This window comes from Manduca sexta, chromosome 10 (genome assembly GCF_014839805.1).
Source record: "Manduca sexta isolate Smith_Timp_Sample1 chromosome 10, JHU_Msex_v1.0, whole genome shotgun sequence".
NCBI lineage: Eukaryota > Metazoa > Arthropoda > Insecta > Lepidoptera > Sphingidae > Manduca > Manduca sexta.
Window position 1 is genome coordinate 7,165,442 of NC_051124.1, and position 25,535 is coordinate 7,190,976.

The following is a 25,535-nucleotide window of genomic DNA, read 5'->3' on the forward strand; positions in this document are numbered from 1 at the left end:
ATATTATAATGTTATTTTTTTTAGTTTATGAATAACAAAACCTTAACAATTTTTTAACATTATTTTTTGGTAACTTGAGCATTTTAAATATACCTCTACTTTTTACACATAACTTTAGCATATCGTCAACGAAATTATATGATTTGCGATTTAAATGCTATTTTAACGTTAGTATTATGATAAACTATTTTTAATGAACTTAATCTGTTCAGAATTTACTCTAATCATATTCAAATAGAACATATTATACTATTTAGCTTAGCTTCTTGCATGCGCTATTTTTTCTTTCCTAAAAAGTACTTAATATTTTTAAATTTCACGCTCTTGGAATTTCGCCCACGATACTTAGACGCATTATCTTAGGTAGCTATTGATTTAAACACCTACATGTATTTATACAAAAATATTATGATGTCAATACAAGTGAGGGGAAAAGCTACCGCTTTCATCAATATAATGGCGTTTATGATATATAGTAACATCATAAAATTTATAATTATTTGCGTTATTATTATATCCAGTGGCTCGCCTGTGGAAAGGAAACCCTAATGGTTTTGAATCTACTTCATATGATACTTGCTTATAATAGTTTACATCTGGTGCATGATCCATTAGAGATATATCATCAGCATGTGTAAGCATAACAAATAGTTTTAAATCTAATCCGTTTTCGATTCCTTTAGGTATTAATAAATTTCCAGGGAATTTATACATGTTGTATTTAGGTTTCTTTTGTGACGATTGCTTACTGTGTGGGTTGTAATAATCGTATAAATTTTCGTCGGTAAAGAATGAGTACTTTGATGATTTTTCCGGAGACCAAATAATATCGTTGATTCCTCCTTGTAGGCTATAATGGAAGGAGTCTAGTTCATAGAATTTAGAGTACTCGCTCCAACAATCGTAATCACATTTGGGACCCAAAAATAATCTCACAATTACATTTTGTTCCATTGAGGATTGTACAGTAATATTTAGAGAGAAAGGCAAATGCTTCAAGCGTCTTTGTCGTGCAAATATTGGCCACTTTTTCGACAGGTAATAGTTATTTTGATCCGTTGTTACTTTGTTTATAGAAAACTGATAATAGTCAAAATATGTTACAATTTTTGTAAAATTATTTCCAATGATCGTAAAGTCTTCTGTTTCATATTCAGATAAATCGAATGGTTCCATAGTGTCTTTTAATTCTGTGAAATATCCCAAAACATATTGTATCATCTGCCAGTAAATAGGGTCCCGAAGTGTTGTTTCAGGATGGTGCAATATCGAAGGGGCTGGATTGTACCTGCGAAACATTACAATTATTATTGTCAATTGCTTTTACTGTTATATTATTGATTTAACAGCACTTTATCGCCACTTACTCATTCGTATTACATCTATTACCACCAGCTCCGAATAAGGACCGGATTGTTTTAGTCATTCTGACACTTTCCAGATTAGCTCTGATTAACTTTGCTAGCATATTTACATAATTGTCATCGATCATGTTAACTGTGGTCCCATTGTCCTGAAAAAAGAAAATAAATTTATTTGCAATGTAAATATAGATAGAAAAGGTTTTTTGTTCTTGTTAATAACTGTGTATTTTTTACTCACCATAATAATAAATCCACGAGCTATACACTCACGTATTGCGATGTCTATAGATTTTATTTTAGCTTTCTCATCAGACCATTCGGTTTGGACGGACGGTCTAAAGGGAAACGCTAGACCATTGTCATAAATCAAATGGGGATTATAATAAGACTTGTCAGTGTTCTTTTTGCACTTTTCGGAATCCAATTCTTGTTTTAAATGTTCCTTCTCTAGCTGATATCGAGCAACTAATTGTTGGTGAGTGTAATAGTAGTGCTCAGCATGTCTTGGATTTATTACATCCAACTCCTCATTGGACATCCAAAACGGATGCAGAAGGTGTACTCCAAGATAATAACAGTTGAGAGCAATGTCTTCTCTAAAGTAATTAATTTCTTCATCCCCACCGTTATGGGCTAAATTCCATCCGGAATAGTTTGTGTTTATTACAATGAAACCATGTGACTGATAATATTGATTGACTGTCGATTCCTCAGGCAGGTCTCCGCGGTAGTTCATGATTCCGCGGAGTCCCAAAGCCTTTACGATCGTTTCAGAGTTGACAAAGAAATTTGGTTTTTCAATATAGCATGGCACTTGAGTTATAAGCTTTCTATTTAATTTAAGACTGTATAAATAATTTACTTTAATAGCGTAGTTTAACATGTCTTTGTTAATATTGTTTTTTGCCCAATCCACGAATGTTTCATAGTCACTATGCTCTATGTTTTGAAGAAATCGAAAGAGTGCAATCGTAGCTTCTCTCATGTCATCGTCGTATATGTTGAATGTGAGACCTTTTTGAGTGATACCTTTTTCTATATAACTATTAAATGCCTTGAAGTATTCATTATTCTAGAATAAAAAAGTCCACTTTATCTCTACTGTGTTAAATTAATGACATCATATAAGCACAAATCTATTAATATATTTTAATATTTATGATGATGTTATAATACACCAGATAATTCAATTAAGATAACTATATGTTAAAAAGAAGGAAAGATCCTTACAGTCTTAAATATCTTTTACATTAGAGTTAATTTTCTTCAGCAGATACTGATGTGTACTTACGTCATTTGCTACATCCGGCAGCAATTTAATATTGTTCTGTGTTTGTGGTGAGAATCCTGAGGGAACGATATGCATAATATATTTAGCCTCGTCGACGGATAGTTCTGCAATTTAATATCATTAAATTTTATTTTTTGGCATAACGTTAGCTCGAAGATCATCAGTGTTTAGTAATACTTTTCAACAAAAGCAGTGCCCAAGAATACACAAGAGTTGCTGATTCTAGTAATAGAAAAATTCTTTGAGTAATAATTTCATCAAAAAGATCGTTATTTATTACGATTATATTATGTTACAACGTTTTTTTCGTAGTTATTACACTGTAGGAATTTTATTCTGAGAACGACTTTCATGCCAGCGATTGGAAACTAATATCTCATATCCGTAACGCTAATAGTAAATCAATAAAAAATAAGAACTCTCGCCATGTTGTAGAAAAATATGGAATTAATTTAATGATAACGGTAACTTAAAAAAGTAAAGTGGTGCCCCTAAGGCAGTTTTGTTTTCCTGGTCAGGCTATCAGAATTTTTTGAGTTTTCTATGATGAGTATAGACTGCACACACAAACATACACACACACACACACACCATCATGTGTGTGTGCATGCAGAGGCAACCAGGGCACCCTCTTTTTGCCAAGTGTGTTCCGTCCCGTGATATGTTAGGGGGCGACCCTATCGTCATATTCGGCACAAATTCCAGACTCCGGGCTGATACAGCGTAGAAAATCCCAGATATCACTTTGCCCGTACCCGGAATTCGAACCCAGGACCTCAGAGCGCTGTCGTACTGCGCATGCAGTACAACTACGCCACCGAGGCAGAGTATAAACTACCTAATCTTATTTAAAGATCCTCTATAAATTTACATTTCCTTTACCATTGTGGACAATCGGAATTCGTGATTAATGTAATGTGATCTACATACTCGTAAGACCTTGAGATGAAAAATATACTTCATAAACTAGGACGAACGACTTGACTATCGACAGCAATTACCACCAGCAGATGGAATATGAGACGGGATGTATTAAAATAGCACTACCTTTATATGAAAATGTTCACAGTTAATACTCTAATATGCTCGAGACGATACAGTACGATGAGACAATCTTTGTAAAGATTATTTATTTACCTATGTTGTTTATTGAATATTAGATTTCGTTCACGCCTTCACCCACATGTAAAAAAAATCCGATATATTAATCCAACTGTGTAAATGGTATATCTGGTATACCTTTTATCAATATCCATTCAGCGGTTTCAACGTTTACATTAAACAAAGTGTTTATTGGTCAGAAAAATAGTTGACGCTCCTGAGTACCTACGCCAGTTTATACCTTATATCATAGTTGTAAAGACAATACTGGCCTACTCTGACATATATATGGCGTTTGTATATGGTAAAAGATAAAACGAGCTTTATTATCCATTCGTGGATCAAAAAAACTTGTTCTTTCCATGATAAGATAGCATTAGCCTTGAAAAGTGTAAACATATGGAATCAAACAGGAGTCTAAAAACTGCACTGTCTATATACGGTCTCTAATAACATATAAGGCTCAACTTACCTCCTTCGTTGATGAAAGCACGGAATTCGTCCGAGGGCGCCGCTGCGGCGGCTCCTAGGAGTAGCCATATTATCTGTACCACTAGCATGGTGTTGCCTAAATGCAGGTCGACTAGCTTCTAATAGCAAACGAGTGTCGCATATGCACCAGACGTCATGACTTTGTTTCTCTGGAGCCAATTGAGGTCCTCGGGTCGGTTTAATGGGAATAATTTTCATGTACATTCGTTGTCATAAAGTTTTCATTTTTTATTTACGGACGTACCTACTAATAGGCAAAGATTTTTTTATGATTGACGCCAAAATATATTCTTGCTTCCTACTTTAAGTATAACACTAAAAATTACTTTTAATAATGGTTCAAAGTTGCATTGAACAGTTTTAGTGTTCTTTTGATATATAGGTATACTTATTACCTATACATATTTTTTTATATGTGTTCGTCATTAAATGTCATTAAATGTTAAGAGAAGATAGGTGGAAATAGGTCTACCTTATTGTAAATCTAGTTGACACTAGCTGTAAGCAAATATTCATTTTCATTTAGATCGATAATCGTTTGAAGTTCATTCAAATATGTAGTAAGTACTTGAACCTATACCTCTTTTACTTCTAAGATAATCACATTTTTTCAACCATAGATAATGGACGCAGAAAGTCTTAGTATATTTAACTACCGATTAAGAATGTTATATTTTATTTTACTTTATAAGGTACTTAATCGAATAACTGAATTATATAAATGGCATGAAGTAAAAAAACAAAAAATAAGAAGTTGAATAAAAGTATCACAAAACATTTGTAGACGACAGGCTTAGAAATTAATAAAAAAATCAATAAAGGCTAGCCACGAGAAAATAAATCTTAGTTTACGAGAAAGTCTAATTATTATTATAAAATTCGATCAAAGAAACAAAAAAGATTTTTTTTTATAAATTTTCACAAAGTAACTAAATAATGTACATGGAATCTCTAGCTAGAAAAAATATTATTTATTAACACAATACACAAAAGAACACAAAAAATTCAAAATAACAACACCCTCGTCACCTGTACGCAAGTGTACAATATACAAAGGAAGTGTATGAAATTGGATAATTTTCCAATTGTTAGTCCTTGGTAGATGGCTAATTTTGGTCAAGAGGCAATTTATTACTTTCAAGCGCTATTACAGCATTTGCTAGAAACACACAATAATGATCTCGTGGAAATATTTAGAGATGCGCTTACATAACAGCTACTCAGACCGTGTATCGTTATAAATCACAGTCCGTTGCTATTCTTGGACGCACAATCACCAATACTGTAAGTGTAACATACTGCTCCAGGTATAATCCAGGGAATGTTATGATTAAAACAAACATTAAAAACTATTGTTTATATTGTAGTTGTTTTCATAGAATAATATTCAAAAATAAATTGCAATGCGTTATAGATATTAGCATATAATTGTTTACAATGCAGAATACGTTACGAGTGAATTATTCCGGAAATAATTCTTTGGAACGAATTCAAAAAGATCCCTGGCCCACGTTGCAAGTAATAAATCATATTAACAAGTGCCTATCTATAAGATAGATGAAATGGTACATTAGATTACATTCCACAACCATGCTAATACCGCATTTGATTTTGTACTAGTAACCAAGTCTTAACTTTAAATGTACTACATTATGGTAATAATACTATAATAATAACAATAATTTAGTCTCCAGTCATCATCTCCATGAATTCTGAAACAAAAAGAATTTATGTTTAGTACAAGTATTCGCTATTTTAACTGAAGGACAGTTTACAACGGTGATTCCATTTAAGAATATTTATAACCTTACAAATAGCGGACAAGCAAATGACGACATGTCCAAGTGTAAACAGTGAGATGTTTTGACACTGGTGCGAAGAATTATACCGAGTAATCCTTTGATCTTCATCCAAAATGAGAGCTGGGGAATGCAAACTCATTGAAAGTTCATGTGTTGTACATGTAAATCACACATCGCGCGCAATCATAGGAATTTTAACATCTATCATAATGTTTTATTATTATTATTGTTTATTTCAATACAGATATTGTTGCTTGCGATTTTAGATGGTCTAAAAATAACTGAACAAAAGGAAAATGCTTTTATATGGAAGTGGTAGGAGTGACCGAAATTATGTGAAGAACCGTTATACTCAGATTTTAAATGGATTACCTACTGTCTTACAGAAAACAATCGTCAAATGGCAAATTGGTTGATGTATGATCAGTGAAATTGCCGGATGTCCAATAAATCTTCTCCCCACTTATAATATCACTGCTTCTTCAAGGTCGATATCGCGCAATAACTTTAGTAGTATTATTGTTCATTGTGGTCACCACCTGCTTGTTTTACTACCCTTTGTTATAAAAGTTTACACTGTATGTGCCATAAAACCAGTGAAAATACTAAGGTTGAGTCACTTAGCACAATAAAAACTGGTAGCCTCATAAAGACACAAATTGAATCTTTCTGGGTAAATTATTCACTTTAGATCGGCAGAGGCAGATAAGTGGCGTAATATTAATATCATTGAGAGGTTCTTGACCTATATGCAATTTTGTTAGCTGATGCAATCACAGTAATAGACGAGTGTAAGATCTATTTACAGGAATTTATACCTGTTTATCTGGATCCAGAATTTGAGGGGTAATATTATAAATTATTTAATAAGAAATTTAACAAGATCAATAAAATCAATTACAACGAGCTTTATGGGCAAGAAGCGCATAGATTTTCGGATTTTATTTTTAATTTTGATTCGACAAAACAATATTAATTGATGTAATATGAAGCTTATTGCATAATTTGCTGAGAATTACATGATTACTACATTTGCTGAGAATTTTGTTATCATGTAAAAAAATAACATCGGAACCGTCTTCTTTGTTGAACACTGATGTCAGTTTAATAATTAATAGCTATTAAGATAAATTATCATCTAATATAACTCTTTCTCTGATTTTCTTTTCTCTCTCTGTGTAACGACTACAATGTTATTCTAAATTCTATTCTGTTGCTATTATCTAATATTCGTAGCGCCTACCATGAGCCCTCTCTCATCTGTCAACACTTTATTTAAATCCTACTTCACATGCCATCAGGTGCAATGGGTCTCTTTGTGCACAACTTGTTCGTTCCTTCGTTTAGTTGAAAATAAAAAGAAAGCAAATTGATTAAAGTGATTTGTAAAATATAATTACCATCGAAGTCGACGGTTCCGGAGCCGTCAGTGTCGATTTCAGCGATGATGCCGTCCAGGTCAGCGTTGCTGAGCTTGTCGTCGAGCGCGGCCAGGATCTCCTTCAGGGTGGAGGTGGTGATGTAACCGTTACCTTCACGGTCGTACAACCTATGGACAATTAAATGATTTTAGTGTACTTTTCGGTGATCAACAGTGTAATAAAATCTATGAAAGGGGTCACTGACACAATAGGTGCGAGCATCATGAAATCGGGTACTAATTCCAAACTTGAGTTATTTTTATTTATGTTTATGAAAAACAATACATATTTTTCGTTGCCTGACCTCAGGACCGCACCTAGTCTATGTATGCTGTCGTTAAACTTCCACCTGTTAATTTTTTTCTATGTTGGATTCATACTCTTTGTCGAGCATGTTACAAAAAGGACTTGGATTTAATTATGGACCATCTGCTCATCCTATCTAGTTTAGTGTCAGATAAATACCGTTCGAAAAAAAATTGTGTTTTCAGATATGGGAATTGAACCCAGGACCTCCTAGTTCACAGCGCATAAACGGTACCACCAGATAGATGCGGCATTATCGTAGTCCATATTACCGATTAGTAAAATAAAAATACCGAATTCTAAATAATTAAACACGCAAGAGAGTTTATTAAAACTGGACGTAAACCAATCAATATCTGAGAAGAAACGGAAGTAGCTGTTAATCTTATTCAGCGTTTGTTATTTCTAAAATTACCACATTTTCACAAAGATGTTTAAGTTCCCGTAGACTTCATTATAACGTAGACTAAACATGATTTCTCAAAGCGTTTGTTGTGCGTCCGCAGACAATTAATTACACCTTTGTTTGTTGTACTTACTAGAAACATTTGTATAGTGTATTTGCATTAGCGGATGAAGTAATTGTTAGACTTACACCGTAGTTACTGTTTGTATTTTTAATAAAATATTTGGATGATGTGGTGAAAAGTGCAGAGTTTGCAGTTTTTATCACATTGCGAACAGATATTGTGTTAACACATTCCATCCAGTTCGTGTTCAGCCCACGCAAAACTTTTCACCAAAAATAAAATTTGTTCTCTAGTAGCGAATTTAAAAATGCATAAAATATTATTTTTATTACATGTTATTTTGAAGGTGGTAACGAAGTCAGGAGATATCGATTGGATTGATAAATAAAAACAACTGTTTTAAGTTTTTTCTTCATTAAGTAATGTTTTGAAACCTTCTTAATAATAGAGGAAGCCTGAGCTCAACAGTGAGCACTACATACTATAAGGTTAAATTAGCATTTACTCAGAAACATGCCCTAATAACATCGTGGTGAGTACTGATACTCATACTATCTGACATCATTGTTTTGTACTTAATTAGTATAGCTAGTGACACAACAAATGAATGGAATTAATCAAGCTTAAATACTGCGCGTGTGTAATGCATTATCAGTATTGTCCAGTAAGTTTGTAATTTCATATTTTCTCTTATTGTGAGCTATTGTTTACCTGAAAGCTTCTTTCAGTTCTTGCTGCATGGCTTCAGCGTCCTCTTCCTCAAGGAAGTGGGAGGCAATATTGCAGAAACCATCGAAGTTGATCTTGCCAGAGTCTGAAATAAGAAAGAATCCAAATGTTATGATGTGATTTGATTTACGTGTTTAAACAAACGAATGTTAATGTGCTATTTCTCAGAACGTATAGCATTGAACTATTTCAATGTTTAATTTTTAACACAAATCCGCGATTTTCTAAAGTAAATATCAACTGAGAGTCAGAACATTATTTATCTGTCATCACGCATAATGCCGCGCCAGTAAGTATTCTCAACGTTATTGGCACTGCTAAGATACCTAGATTTACAGATATCACAAAATAGATAATTCCACTCTACTTTATTTCTGAAGATCCTTTCGGTGTTATGATATCAAAAAAATGACCTAGATTCATCGGTATTTTACTATCCTCCCATGTTGATTTTTGACAGAATGTGTATCCGAATATGTCAAGTCCGACAAGCTCAAAGAGGATTTCTTAAAAGAATCTGTCTACGGAAATAGCTTCGTCAGTTTCGTGCACGTGTAAAAATATTCGAGAGTATATCGAGGAGGAGCGTCGCCGTGTCCCTGCTCCGATGATTGATCATCGCTCATTGTACTATTTACGACGACAGAGAATTCTGAACAGTAATTAGCACTCCTCTCATGTAAATCATTACTTATAGTTGTTTAGAAAGCTTCTATTTGCATATGACGTTTGATATATCTGCATTAGGCTGTTATTATTATTAGACAGATTTAATAACTGCTGAGTGTTACTCAATGATGAGTAAATTTTAGTAGATATTTCGACAATTGTTATAATTATGGATAATTTTTTTTTTCTGGATGTTCTCTTAGTATTTGGCACTAAAGGCTTGTATAAAAGTAAAAGCTTCATAAACACGCGTAACCTATTAATAAACCTGTGAACGGTTCAGTGAGTATTTCTTACATAATTCCACAATGATAATGAAAGCAGCATCGTAAACCTAATCGACATATATTTTTATTTTAAATCATTTTTTGTTTTCCAATTTCATATTAAATTCTGCTCCACAGGTTTCGTTTTCTATATTTTCACAGTACTTTCAAATTTAGAGTTAAACTAATCATTCGATACATTGTTTTATAGATGAAGGTCCTGTCTCACAGCTTCTGAATAAATGCTACTGATCACTGAAACGTATAAGCCGACCAAATACAAAAGCCACACTTCGATCTATGCTTCCAAATACATGGTTATTAAATGAGCACTATCTGACCTATTTAATATGATAACTGTCAAATCAAATATACTTGAAATCGAAGCTTTTATGCAAAATTTAATTCAATTGCAATTGAAATCTATTGCAGCCAATTAGAAAATGGTTTGAATCGCAGAATGAATGAATCGAGATTATTTTGTTGTGGAAAGTGCGCCTTATATTAAATTCATTCAATAACTAGATCTCATTTCATCAATGAATGCATTGAATATAGCTTTCAATTATTTTTGTGCCTTGGAAACTAATTATGGCCTCTAAATCCAAGGTCTTATCGGTATTTGGAACCACGTCATCCAGTTTTATGTCTAAGCAATCACCGGAATTTCTATGACGAACATAATTTTGTCAAAATATTTCTCACTATATTAATTTATTGGCTTTCGGCAACAGCATTTTGTTTACTAAAAATGTGTTTTTTTTTTTTATAATGCTCACTTTCTGGGTCGTTTTCATCAATGAGAGCCTGCAGTTCAGAGTCGTCGAAGAGCTGGCCCATGGTGTTCAGGATGGTGGAGATTTTGAGGACATCGATGTATCCAGACTTGGTGGTGTCGAACATCTGGAATGCCTTGCGGAGCATGGCCATTTTCTGGTCATCGTCAGTGTCCTGTAAAGAAGAAGAAAATGTTATTAAAGAACCGAATGAAATAGGTAACTTTGTAGAGCTTATGTTGCGGTTTACTACATATCTTTGTCGTATCAATGACATTATAGGCCAAAATTTTATTCCATAATTATTGGTAATAACTGTAGTTTATAATCAATGGCTAAAATAATACGATAAGTAAAATATAACATAAAGCTTCATCGAAAGTTCCATTCTGGATTTCGAACTCGTTAATCTCAACATAAAATAGTAACAAAACTATTTTATTCCACAATTGTTTCAAACATTCCAAAAATATCACTGAATATCCAAATTCCGCATTGCAATTTCCGAAAAATATGTCGTTTATCACTTTCACTCATCACAACACTTGTTAAATGTTAAATCCTCACCATTTTGTTTTAGAAGTGTTTGTGGTTGTAACAAGAACTGAATCCGAGTGCGAGTGTTGTTACACTAGACTTTACGTTCGTGCCCTACCCTTATTTATAGCATTTCATCAGACTGAAAATACAAAAATAAGTGAAAAACTGTCCATCTCTCTCATACGCGTGTAACACTGCGTGGTTATTATGTTTGGGGTGAAATATATCTACGTCATGCGATGAAAATGCACGTTCCACATTTGAGCCGCAGGAAACGATTTGTCAGGTTTACTGTTTATTCATTTACTGTTTATTTAGTATTATTTCCATTTCGATTATAGAATTTCCGTTGTTTTTTTTTATTTATAGTTCCAATTATAGCTTGCCCTAGTTATTTTTCTACGTTTCGTTCGGTTAAATCCGAAAGTCAACTGTTTGTTTCAAATCCATATGTAGAATGTCCCCTGTGACTATTTTGGTTGATCATGTATTTATAAATTTACAGTTGTTTACGTTCGTGTTATCGAATATTGCATTTTGTTACTTTTGTTTCATAGAGATTCATGTATTATCTAGTGCCTATATACATAACGACGAGTTTTATAGATTACACTTTAATGCCAATATGTTTTACTACTCTAGTGGTCTCCGAGTTATTAAATTTTATTGTATATTTAAAGATAATGCAATTTGTCAGGCTCATTCAAAATTCACGAGCATTTTTACGACTACTCAAACTATTTGCTAAATATAAAAAAGCCTAATAGTGTTTATATTCATATTTTAGATTTTTGCTTTGACGTTCTTAAAAGCTTTTTAAATAGCGAAATTGTTACAAAAAAGTATCTAATGCGTATTAATAAGAAACTATATATTTTTATTACTGTATAATAGAAGTACTAAGAAAATAATATACAGGTATTTTATTATTCTTGCAATATCTAAATTAAAATGACTAATAAATATTTCAATTAATCAAAAATAAAGTTTAAATGTGAAGGACAAATGAGTTTTACTCAAACACTAAAACGATTAAATATATTCTTTATATTCCTGAAATCACATGTCATTAACTGTTTCAGTAATAAGCTGCATCTGTGCTAAAGCTCATCGCTGCTATAATTAGAGTCTGTATTGGATAATGTTTTGGTCGTAAGTGGATTTTACCACGTCAATATCCAGATTAAAGTGTACCAGAGCCCGGCGCTTATGAAGCGCTTCCTTGATTAAGAACAGGAAATTCCTTTGAACCAGCCGCCGATTCACAACAATCCCAATGAAATTATTACGCGTAGCGACGTCACATGCAGGGGTTGTAAACATATTTTAACTGATTATACATTGAAGACTGAAATTTGTCTAATAATCTTATTGAAAAATAATATCTACATAGTTTTTTCGTATATAATGATTTAATAGACTAGGTATAATGAGAGTATCGAAACAAAATTATATTGTCATAAAATTATTTGTAGCTTACGTCTTACCTGATCTTCAGCAACAAAATATAGGTCAAACTACTCAATCATAAAATATCATTTACTTTTTAAAATGATACTAACTAAACGAGCTGGATACGTTCTTTGATCAGTGAATTAATAAAAATGCATCGGCAGTCATAAATGTAACATAAATCTCTTTATTTTAGCAATAAAAATGCGTTTATTATGATCAACAAATATACCTTCTTTGATTTATTAATAAATATTTATTGAATACAACTGAAAGTGGAGATAATTTCCTGTTTTCAGCGAAGCCGATGATTGGCGACCACTAGCGCGTGAAACGGGTTATACTGAGTCGGCGTCGGCGGATATACATAGACTGTCGGTGATCGACTATAATTTTTGTGTTCTCATGTGAATGCCACAATGAGAGAAACATCTAATCTGAGTCGAGCTTTAGTGTTTCGGACACGTGTTTATTGTATAACAACAATAGAATCCAATTTTAGATAGCTAGGTCGGGTTTCACCTTTGTGGAGGCTATCATCAAAATGTAAAGCTTAATCGTTTTGAGCTAAGACCAAATTTCCTTTGGACCTTGCTGTTACGACGGGTGTGAATATATATACAGCAATTTGTCTGGTCGCCTTATGAAAATAGATGAGATGATTTATAATTTTTTCTATCGCTATTATAGCTAATTGGACGTCAGTGTAAATTTTATTAGTGACAATGCCAGGTCGTAATTTTAATAAGGTTTATTACACAGTGTAATTATTGTTGTTTTGTCTTCCTTGCTAAACGGTAATGGTGCCAAGACAATCCATTCAAAAGGGTTTTGATGAATGATATACATACTTTTGGTTTCACTTTTATATTTATATGTAGAGCGGTTTGTTTTTGATACATTTATATTATAGTTTTTTACGCAAGTATGAAATAATAAAAACTTAAGTATTGTCAATAATGATTTATTACTTGAAATCTTAAACTATATCATCTTAACTAAAGAAATATTTGGATAATAAGACTGTACAAAACATATGGACATATTAAATAACAACATATTAAACTTCATAGTTTTAACAAAATAAATCAATGCAAATGACAAAGAAAGGATGGATACTAAAATTTAAATAAATGAACCAACAGTGTTAAAACATACACAAGTAATTAAAAATAATTCCAATACTTGCTTAAAACAGCTTCTTAAATTTTGTATTCGATCCGTAACGGACAGGTGAAATATTCGGCGTGTCTTAACATTCCATAATCAAAATAATTGGCTGTCACAGCCAAATGCAACGCGGATAGGTCAGCGTCGCACTTGCGCTGGACCCTGAATCATTGGTGTCAATGGAGTGGAAATATAACTTCATTTTGGCACGGAACATCGCGTTTTCCTTGCAGAAATCGCCGTTGATATCTGGGCGCCAAATGTAAATATGTAAATAATTCTTAAAATAGTAACATAGATTCTGTCTCCTATTTACTTTTAATACATTGTTGCAAAGCATTTGTCTAAAAATAGCAATTTCGATTTTTCTATTTTATACTATCTAAATCTAAGTACATAATATTTTGTAGGTATAATGGCCGTAGTTTGCAACAAAAACAATTTTTGAAAACATTATAAATTCGGCAACCGTTAATTTAATTTATTGTGCCGATTTCACCTATGTATAAAATAAGCCAAATAAATTACGATTTGTGAGACTTTATATTTATTTTGTACGTTAGAAAACGTATCCACGTTCGACTTTACGACATACCGTAAAATTTATTTAAATGTAATCCCAGTGTGTTACTATTAGTGAGACTAACGAATTTTGTTTATTCTTTATTTAGGTACTGTAGATTAGATTAATATTTTTTTTTTATAAATATATTTCCTAGAAAATAATTCAAATATTTAATTTACAATGGACATCAATAGTTATCAGTTTCTATAGTTATAATCAGCTATAAAAGTATTTCTATTTGTTTCTAGCTGTTGTCACACGAGTGACCGATGGTTTTTAAATTTTCCACGATGAAAATAGGGAAAGCGTAACAGCGTTGTAAAACGTTTGGACCATTTCCAAAAATAATGATAGAAAACTACGTGAAATAGCAATAACTTGCATTGGTTTGCCTTGTTTTATGTACACATACATTTCATTAACACGCCAATAAAACTAGATATCGAATAATACAATTTTGAATGATGATCTCTTGTCTTCCTTGGGCAGTCTTTTGGTATAAAATATTTTCAAATAACAATATTTTTTGCATATCAAAGAACTACTCATAAACTTTTTCTTCTGAACTATCATCATTGAATACATGAATAATGTAATCGTAAATACTATAATGCTTTTTCGGTGTCACTGGCGAAAAAACTGGCTCGGTAATGTTATAGTTATAATTTTGTGGATCGTCGTGCGCTGCTGAATATACTTCTTGGTCATTAAAGGGATTATTATTAATTATTTCCTCGCTTAATTCATCTTTCTCTAATATAACTTTACCTACTTTTGGATCTATGTTTTCTACTGACACTTGAGCTTCAGTAGTAGAAGTAAATTCTTTTCGAGAATAATCTTTCCGGTAAATATTTTTATTCTGCGTGAAGTTTCCTTTTTTTCCGTATTGTGCTTTTTTTGCTTTATAGTCAAAAGGTGGCTTTCTTTTTGCGGCATAGTCAAAACTCGAAGAACCTAGTTTGAACATTGAACCCTGTTGAAATTTTAGGTCATCGATGTCTTTATTATACAGGGCTTCTTCACTGACGATATCTCTCTGCAATACTTCTTTATTAACTTCCATTTCTAATTTTTTCACTGGAACTTCCACTATAGCAGTAGAAGTATATTCATTTTGAGAAAACTCCTTGGGGTAAACATTTTTATTTTGATCAAAGCTATCTTTCTTTTCATATAGATTCTTCTTTGCTTTGTAATCAAAAGGTGTCTTTCTTTTTGCAGCATAGTCAAATTTCGAAGATCCAAGTTTGAATATTGAAGCCTCTTGAAATTTTACGTCATCATCATCATTATTATATAGAGCTTCGTCACTAATGTCATCTTTCTCTAATACTCCTTTATTAAATTTCATTTCTAATTTTTCCCTTGGATCTTCAACTTTAGCAGTAGAAGTAAATTCATTTTGATAAAATTCCTTGGGGTAAATATTTTTATTTTGATTAAAGCTATCTTTCTTTTCATATTGATTCTTCTTTGCTTTATAATCAAAAGGTTGCTTTCTTTTGTAGCATAGTCAAAACTAGTAGAACCTAATTTAAATATTAAATCCTCGTCATCGTTTAAGTCATAATTTTCCTCAAAACTATCCATAAAACCTTCTCGTTCTTTTGATTCATATTCTTTGAATTCTGTAGAATCTTCTTTTTTTCCATACTGGCCTTTTTTTGCACTGTAATCAAAAGGTTTCTTTCTATTTCCATCATAGTTTGGTTTCGAAGACGGATCATAAGTGTCCGTTCCATACCACTTTTTGGTGACACCAGGTCCACCATAGTTTTCAACTTTACCTTCCCCTTTATGTGTGACAACAATTTCTTTAACCATCGCATTTGGCAATTCAAATAATTGTTTATCCTGCACAACTAAGTCAAGAGGGTATCCGGGACTCATTATAGCTTTATTAAATTCCATACTCTTCAGAGAATGCATTACACCGGTAGAATATTTAGCATACGGTGCAACAAATACAAAAATTTGGAGTGGTACACCTTTCATTGTGCCTCTTGGGAGTATCAATCTTGCTGGGTATCCGATTTGTGAGTCGACGGTTTTAAGAGGCAAAGAGTCTAAACCAAATTCAGCGTCTTCAACTTTCTTGCGTAAATTTCTTAAAGACATAAAATCTTCAGAGAAATGTTTCATGTCGTCGGATGTTCTTGAAATAATATTTGAACCAATTTTGAAGCGGTACTCAAATCTGTCAAGCAGAACAAATGAATTTTTCTTTTTTGCTAGTTCTCCGGGCAATATTTTCGGACCCAGATAAACTTTAACCACACCTCTTTGTGTTACTAATGACGAGACGTTGATTTTAATTGAGAATGGTCTGTGATTTAACCTAGGTTGTGCAATTTTGATTTGGTACGTAGAATTGTCGGCAGCGCTTTTCAATGCATCCGTTGCATCAAACTCAAAGTAATCGTAAAACGTCATAACTTTTTTAACATCCACATTGATCACTTCTACCCCAGGGAAATAAAGTTCATTTCTTGCGTATGAAGGTAATAATTTAAGCGCCTCGTCCACCATGTCAACTATTTTTTTGTTCATTTTCCAAAATATTGGATCCCTTAGCGATGTCATATAATGTTCTAAAACCGAAGGACACCTAGAAAAAAAAATTACATAATTTTATTAATTTAGTAAATAAGTTTATGAAAATTCATCACATTGTACAATTTTATGCATTCTTAAATTACCCGTTATCGCTGTGAGCTTTGCCAAGGAGCTGCCGTGCCAAAGTCTCATAACTTCTGTCACCCGTTACAAGGATTTCCATTAAGTGATTCAATATTTGAGTTTTATTGTACCCAGCATCTCTCTGCAAGTATTTCAACTTAAATAAATCATTATTGCTCTCCACGCGCTCATGGACGTTTATGACACGTTGAGCATAAATATAAATGTTAGTTTTATTACTTTAATGCTTACCATATGGCTTACAACCGTTCCAATGTTGTTCTCAATGGTCTGTAACAATGCAACGTCTTCATTGTCTGGCAACTGTACAGGTGACGGTCTAGAAATAAATTCGTTTCCGTTTGTATATATTAACATCGGATCGTAAGGAACATCAAACAAAGTGGGATCGTTCCAGGCCCAACTTTCAAGCTCTGGCAATCCATTAGCATATCTCTCTAAATTATATCTGGCCATGAATTGCTTCATCATTTGATATACGTCCTCTCCGTATCGTCCATCAATGCCTATATTGAACCAAGGTGCTTGTTTAAGTTTTCTAATAAAATAATAAGAATTTAAACCGATATCTTCACGGAAATACGCCAGTTTCGATTCATCGTTATTGTCATAGAAGATTGATGTGTAATTAGCATCCAGTTGGTACGCGTTGCCTTCGACGTGGACGCCCTCAGACAGTTCTATGTTTACACCGCCAGCTAATTTGGTTCCTTCCAATATAACATCCTTACGTATGAAATAGTTGGGTAATAATTCATATGGAGCAGGTACTACTAATCTTTCAGTATCTTTCCTATTTGCGATTGCCAAGTAAATGGCATCTAGGTATAAACCACAATTTAAATTTTGTCTTGCCCATGCTGCTCCCTTGAAGAAAATATCAAAGTTTTTGGCATAGTATAAAATATCATATATTACTTCAAGTTCACTAAGGTGATCAATATTATATTCAGTAAATATTTCTCCTTTCGGTAAAAATCCTTTTCCGTTTTTCAATTTCTGGAAGTTAGGTAACGCGTCTGGTTTCTGAAAATATCCACAAAATTATTTATAAATTTTGAAATAATCCAGCTTCCCAAGTATATTTGAAATGTGTTTTTTTATTTATTTTACCCAATAATTTTCAGTTGTTAACTCCGATGTAAATTCTTGTGCTGTTCTAATAATAACCGGGTCGCTGCTGTCTTCACATACGTTTTCAAATAATGGAAGAACTAGTTTCTGTAAATGCATCCATTGTGGTGGAGCTGTAAATATATTGTAAAAATATATTGTATTAGCAAAAATACATGAGCAAAAGAGATACTTTCTCTAGCCATTTTTGTTTATTGTAAAAGAGATGTAACAGATAAGTGTCACTTTAACGTACGTAGAAATTAAATTAATTTATTTGTACAGGTATAATTATAATGGCATCAAGAAAAATATTTGTTTAAAATCTGTTCTAGTCACACTTTGATGCCATCGTTTAGATTAAACACTTTCCGACGTGTTCTATCTGATCTCATCTGATCTGATAAGCGAAAGTGTGTCTTATTATCTAAATAGCGCACGGTTTTTTTTTGCTTTGTATGAAAAGACGAGCTTGCCGTTCGCTGGATGGTGAGCGATACGACGATATACAGTAGAGACACCATCCAACACATTGAATTACAAAGTATTGTTTGGTATTCCAATGCGTTCGCCATCCTGAGATATGAGATGTTAAGTCTTATTATGTCTAGTAGTTACACGGGCTACAATGTTCTTCAAACAGGAACACAACACTGACTACAGACTCTTGCTTGGCGGCAGAAGGAAATTATATTTTTTATATTTTTCGTTTAAAGAATTAAATATTAAATAGTATAAGGGTATTTCTACTTCAGGCTTTCGATATGGTACAGTCATTGAATAATAAAAACGAATTATGATTAGGACTTACCATTATTTGACGATGGTCCAGTAGGAACTTTAATTAAATACCCTGAAGTCCCGACCAGGAACGTTACAACTATTGTTAATGCTTTCATATTGTATCGCAAACTGTGTTGTTTGAACTAAGTTCTCCAATTTATATAAAACGTTAGAGTTCATAGACATACGAAGACTAAATATTGATAAAGCAGTTGAATGCACTGATGTTATGAACTATTGTGCAGAATGACATAAAGGAGATTCGGTCAATAGTCTCAAATCTCTCGGAATTGAAAACGTATTGAATAATGTTTACAATTGTTTACATATCGGTACATAATAGTATGTCTACATCGGTGGCGTAGTTGTTGTTGTACGACTGCAGTACTCACGTCTCGGGTTTGATGCCTTGGTCGGGCAAAGTCATAGTGGCGTATACTCGGTATCAGTGCGTTGTCTGGACGACGTGCCTGATATGGCAATAGGCTCGCCCTCTGTCACATCATGGGATGGAATACAGATAGCTGAAAGTGAGTGCAACAGTTGCGCACCTGACTACCCATTTGTAGATAAAAATCATGAGTGTGTATGTGAGTGTATAAGCTATAATCCTAAATAGGACTGGCTGGTATAAGACACTCTTTGTTTCTTAATAATGTTAGATTCGTAAAAGATACTACTCGATATTTGAAATTCAAAAAGTTACATTGATCAAATTCGATTTTAAACGACGAAGGATATCAGGGTAAAATAAAACAAATTCTCTTGAGGTATATTGTCTAGTAATTAGCCCGTATAATATATTTTTGTAGGTGTTTTGCAAAAGGCATTAATTATTATCATAGTTCCAATTAATTCATGTTACGGTGAATAAACTTATTAATATAATACAGGGAGATAAGAATGTGAGAATAATATATTATGATACTTAGTGCATAATAAGATTATATAGTAATAGGTAAGTATATTTCAAAAATTAACCTTAATATAAATATGACGTGTCTGGTATTTTAAAATATCTTAAAGGTAATATAGTACTTAAAGACACACATGAAACAATATACTTGACTTAAAACAACACTTTAACATGAGTTATACTCACTATAAATATAAAAGATAGCTGAGTAAGTTTCGGAAAAAATAAACAGTATAAAAAAGGAATGTTAATTTTATAAGCCATGAGGCCAATACTAATACATGAAGAGAATTTGTCGGAGCGGCAACATACTTTCAATCAGAAACACACTTTAATAATAATAATATGTTGTATTAACTATCAAAATTATAAGTAATCAGAAACCAAAAACCGGGATTTTTGGCGTAAATATTTGCTATTCATGGATGATCTTTTGGCACAATGTTAGCAGTGACAAAGATGAATATGTGGTTTCATTTGGTAATGCAATGTAAAAAGACCCTGTTTATGTTACTGAAAAAGCCCGAATGTCAGTTAATTTTAGATCATGCTGGTACACTATAAAAGGACATTGTCGAAAACGGCCCCAGAACCAACAAAGGTGTGACTAGCACCATAATTATTTATGTATTTTTTTATATTATTTGCAAATATGTGTATAAAACGGACAAGCTGCTACATCCAAAATGAATATATAAAAGTATTGTAACGACTTAAAGTCAAAGTCGCCGACATGTTTACAACTAATTGAGTATAGAGATGTACCGGTTCGACAAAACGATAAATCTAATTACCGATAATTAATTATTGAAACATTTTAAAATATTCGATTTGTGAGGCGATATGTTCTTTAATTATTATAATAATATTTAATCGAGCAGTGGATGCGTCTCAAATAAATAAGTAGTTAGTTTTAGAACTAAATTGATTATAGATCAAGTCGTCTACGAAAAAAGTTCTTGTTTTAGTTTTTAATTCATATTGATTTACTTTTTTTATTTAGATTCTATATTAGCGACCCGCCCTGTCTTCGTACAGATAGCAGAGCATAATATATTATGCGAACATTTATTTTTCTGTCGTACAAAATATTTATGAATCATACATATAAAAAGTAGCGTTCTTCTCTCTTTATCCATCCGGGAGCCTCAAACTCTCTCCATATTAAACTACTATCGGATCCGCCCGTGTGAAAGATTTTCCGGAATAAGGGTCCCTCTAAATATTTTTCCGAATAAAAATAACCCTATGTTGAATAAAATCGATTTTTGTATAAATGATCGATATAATCGATCCAGAATCTAGTCGAGTAGTATCCCTAATTCTTACTTCATTGTTCAATTCAATTTAATGTCACTCAAACTTCACTCATCAAAGACAAATAAACTAGACTCTCACTTTCCATATAATATATTATAATTCTCTGACTCTCACTATATCATTGACGATTCGGATATTATAAAGACTCTGTGCGATTGATTACGATATCGACATACACTGGCTGTGATTTCTGGACTTTGTGAACTGATGTAACAATTTACCTGGCATTGATAACGGATACGAAATGGAAATTGCTTTTTGCATTAATTGTGGCTCTGCTGGCGGGTCCATAGTGTTGGAGAACGAGCAGATTCGCCATTGTATACAACAATGGACAGCGCCTCGTTTGGTAAGCACTTTTTTCTGTAATCGTACAAGTTTAACTGCCGCCAAACTTCTAGTTCGCTCCTCAGTTCCTGTTCTTGGTAACTGCGTGGAGACAGCGAACAGTCTGTATACTACCTACTACACACTTTAGCATGTGGCTGTGGCAACTTAAGAGCAAACTAGCAAGTATATTGTTGATTAAAAAACGTGTGTCATATGCTTGAAGGTTTTTTACATTTAATTCAGCTGGAAGATTTGAATACATAAATCTGCTTTCCGTGTGACACAATATTAATATATTGCCATTCTATTTTGAGCATAATGTTTGTTTGTTTTTTTTTCAGGTTGTAGCCCTTGATCTTATATGTACAGCATGTCGGACCACGGCCCAAGAGCCTATACATACTTCAGCTGTAACTATGTTAGTAGAAGCTGCGTGCTCTGTAATAGAATGTTGGAACTCCAGACTCGCTCACATCAAATAATTCCATTAAGGACAAATACTCCACATCATGTTTATAGCAGAAATGTCATTTTAGAAAGACTTGCACCATTGGAGGTACATATAATGAAAGATTATATTCATTTAACTAATATGGTGATTGGCAAAACTGAATTGATAAATATTACCATAACAACAACCCTCCTGCACAATACTCAGATAATATTTTATAAAACAATGTAGGTGATGAGGAAATAAATAATATGAACTGAAAATATTTTTTTATTTGTTTAATTTAATCCTACATGCCCTAAGAGTCTACCAAAAGTTTGTTAAATATGCCATGCCTCTGATGAAGCGTGAATGCTCAACAGTGCGCTCTCTGTCTGTCTCTTCGAGGAATACGTACGTATACATAGAAAATACATAAAATCTGAAGGGTACTCTTAGAGGATGTAAATACTATAACTACATATTAGGTACCTTTTACTTATAAAAATTATATGAATCAAGTCTTAAAATAGCCTGATTTAAGTAAAAATAATCAGATACCTACATAGTGATGAATCTTTAGGGCTTATATATATTAGATAGGTACTTATATCGATAAAAATCATAGTGAAAGCGTAAATGATAGGACTATAATCTGTCTTGAACATTGAAAAGCTTTCAATGTTTACTATCAATTATAACCTCAAAATCTCATCATTTTTTTGGATTAATGCGATATCCCAGCTTGTCCGTTTTATAAATAATATGTCATGAGAATTTATTAATGATTCTAAATATTACAAACATTTTTCCATTGCTGTTGGTTCCAGGGCGAATTATGTATGGGCACAGAACAATGTCCTTTACCAATGTGAGATGTAAGGATTCTTATATACAAAAGATTTTTTTTCTGACTTTTACCATTATATTTTGTCTGACTAATTAAATTTTGGTTCAGGCTCAGATAAGGCAATCTGGGTAAAAGATTGGGCAACGAAACAATGTATTTATTTCTTAATTATTTATTTTAATCAGACCATCAGTCAAGCTCTTATGTTGCGCCAAATTATTTTTTTATCAAAACAAAAACTTTTTTTACCTATAACGTGCACAAGAGTTTAATGCATAAAATAATTAATATTTTTCTAGATACATAGATTCTTACATAAAATTGCTTACAAAATCTTATTATATTGAATACAGAAATAGCTTTATTTGAAATTTATAATATTATACACCATTAACTCCTGTTAGCACATTTATAAGAGTGTCTAAAACATCAAACAAGAATGATTTGTAACTATCGCTAAGGTAAGTAAATCCTGTAACACATTTCAAATAAATGTTGGCGCTAATTAATGGGTTTTGTTTATGGACATCGCAGACGTTCTAAAACGGGCAAGGGAAGCATTCCTTATAAATGTCATGGATATCTTTATAATATATTGCAACCTAACTTCAAATTGCATTAATTTTTCAAACCAATAAATTTTTACCAATCCGTAGGATCCTTGTTTGTAAAAATTTCGATAACTTTGTCGGTAATTAGGTAGGTATTATTTGTTGTTTTTGTTTTTAATAAATTGCGTCAAAGTGACCGCGTTGTGGCTGCATGTGGTAAATATAGTACGTTTCAAATCTCGACTTACAAAAAAAGTGCTATAATTAACGATCTTCAGGACGATGTCGGCATGATAACTTATTTGGAGTGATTTTACCATGCTGCCTCAATTGCACGGTTATATTTTTCACCATGAAGGTATCTGGTATAAAATACATAGCGATTACCTCCCGTCACCCATCCGTAAGGTTTAATTGTAATAGATTGCCTGCATACCCTCAAATTGCAACCTTATTCCAATTTAATAAATTTGAAAAACAAACACTGTCCCTTTTAAAAGTGTTAGGCGGTTGAGTCGAAACATAATAAATATTCTTGCCTGAAAATGGGATATTGAGTCAGTAGGAGAGGAGGCCCGTGCCCAGCAGTCGGTAGTATATACTACAGGGCTGGTATTATTATATTTTTTTCATTAAGCATTAGCTACCCGACAGACTTTGTCCTGTATTAACTATGAATTTGCAGCGCGCATTCTGTCAATCGCTGACAGTTATCTCAAACCACTGACAATTATGTAAAATGAATATTATTAAGCTTTCTTAATTTTTTACTATTACGGTCATATTTCTTTATTTTTTATTTTATAAGAACCTTCTCCTGATAATAATTAACACAATAAAAAAAATGTTAAAATGTTCCATCCGTTCACGCGTGATGCGATGACCTAAGGAAATTAATAGAGATTCATTTTTATATATATCGACGTTTATAAACTATTTTGCGAGCATATAAATGCACTACTCTAAACAACAATAAAAAAACAAATTGTATTTTTTTCCTTTCTCTGTATCAAGTACTGTACTGTTGTTTATACATTAAACAGATTTTGAAAAGAGCAACACCAGTTTCTTGCCCGTTCTTCTCTGGTAAGAACTGCTATTCGAACTGGTGGTAAATGATGGTAGTAGGTGATCTAAATGATGTATAATATTTTACAGATTCAAATAAATTATTCATTACATTTATTATAGATTTCTGTCCATATCCGGTAGGTATGTTATCATACTTTGCAACAATGTTGCATTCGGATACAAGGGAATTTTTTTAATCAGTCAGGTCACGTCTCATTGTTATCGAAAGTGTCTGAAATTGTTGAAAAATATTATTCAACTTTAACCTTTAACGATAATGAAAGGTGATTCAATTTTGTTTGTTATGCGTGATAGAGGAGTAATCGCGGGCCCAGCATGCTGATTACAGTCTGCCTAATGTTTTGATTCTAATCATTTACTGATTAGTGATGTTTGCAAATAATATTAAAAATACATATTTTAACATGGTATTGTAATGTTTGTATAAATACTAGATAAGCTTTATTTTTGGGCGGATTTTCTGTTTTTTTTTTTTATTTTAGTTGTGGGTTGTGGTCATTACAAGTATTTGATAGCTTATAAATTGAAATGTTCCTAGTTAATGAACCTAGAAAAAATATGAATCAATAATGTTTTACCAAATCATTTTATATAATAGACTTAAAGCACCCAGGAGTAATACAGCTTCTTAAAAGTGAAAAGAAATCAAAATCGGTATAGTAGTTCCCGAGATTAGCACATTCAAACAAACAAGCTCTTCAGTAGGTACATATTATTATAGATTAAAATAGTTCCGAACATGTACTTGCAGTCTGCACCTGTCACTATATTATGAACTCAAATAATCTAACTTATGGAAAACGTAGTCTTATAATTTACTTATGTATTTTGTAAATACCAATAAAGTAATAATTAAATAATGTTTTTTATTTGACCATTTGGCAACTACAGGCGGACGTTTCATCTACAATACTTTTTTGTTTCATGAAAAGCATGTTTCATCTTAAAATCTTTCGTAGAGATTTTATACTATGTTGGGCCAAGGTTATACCTTGTACCCGTAATGGCTACATTTGTGTAAAAACCTTTTATA

The 25,535-nt window shown here is 32.5% G+C and overlaps 3 protein-coding genes across 3 annotated transcripts; all 3 read right to left on the reverse strand.

The window, feature by feature from the left end:
* Nucleotide 1: 1 nt before the first annotated feature.
* Nucleotides 2-4,394, reverse strand: LOC115455793 (arylphorin subunit alpha-like). The gene is made up of 5 exons (XM_030184514.2): nucleotides 4,229-4,394; nucleotides 2,656-2,759; nucleotides 1,603-2,436; nucleotides 1,368-1,513; nucleotides 2-1,288 (listed from the first exon to the last, which is right to left on the reverse strand). The coding sequence occupies exons 1-5, from the start codon at nucleotides 4,314-4,316 to the stop codon at nucleotides 415-417; spliced, it is 2,046 nt and encodes a 681-aa protein (XP_030040374.2). The 5' UTR covers nucleotides 4,317-4,394; the 3' UTR covers nucleotides 2-414.
* A 1,196-nt stretch (nucleotides 4,395-5,590) lies between these two features.
* LOC115455845 (troponin C) lies at nucleotides 5,591-11,382 on the reverse strand. The gene is made up of 5 exons (XM_030184591.2): nucleotides 11,255-11,382; nucleotides 10,691-10,862; nucleotides 8,959-9,061; nucleotides 7,451-7,599; nucleotides 5,591-5,960 (listed from the first exon to the last, which is right to left on the reverse strand). The coding sequence occupies exons 1-5, from the start codon at nucleotides 11,255-11,257 to the stop codon at nucleotides 5,932-5,934; spliced, it is 456 nt and encodes a 151-aa protein (XP_030040451.1). The 5' UTR covers nucleotides 11,258-11,382; the 3' UTR covers nucleotides 5,591-5,931.
* A 2,245-nt stretch (nucleotides 11,383-13,627) lies between these two features.
* Nucleotides 13,628-19,165, reverse strand: LOC119188898 (arylphorin subunit beta-like). Its single transcript, XM_037437040.1, has 5 exons — nucleotides 19,042-19,165; nucleotides 18,231-18,364; nucleotides 17,349-18,143; nucleotides 17,117-17,238; nucleotides 13,628-17,025 (listed from the first exon to the last, which is right to left on the reverse strand). The coding sequence occupies exons 1-5, from the start codon at nucleotides 19,127-19,129 to the stop codon at nucleotides 15,771-15,773; spliced, it is 2,394 nt and encodes a 797-aa protein (XP_037292937.1). The 5' UTR covers nucleotides 19,130-19,165; the 3' UTR covers nucleotides 13,628-15,770.
* Nucleotides 19,166-25,535: the final 6,370 nt, after the last annotated feature.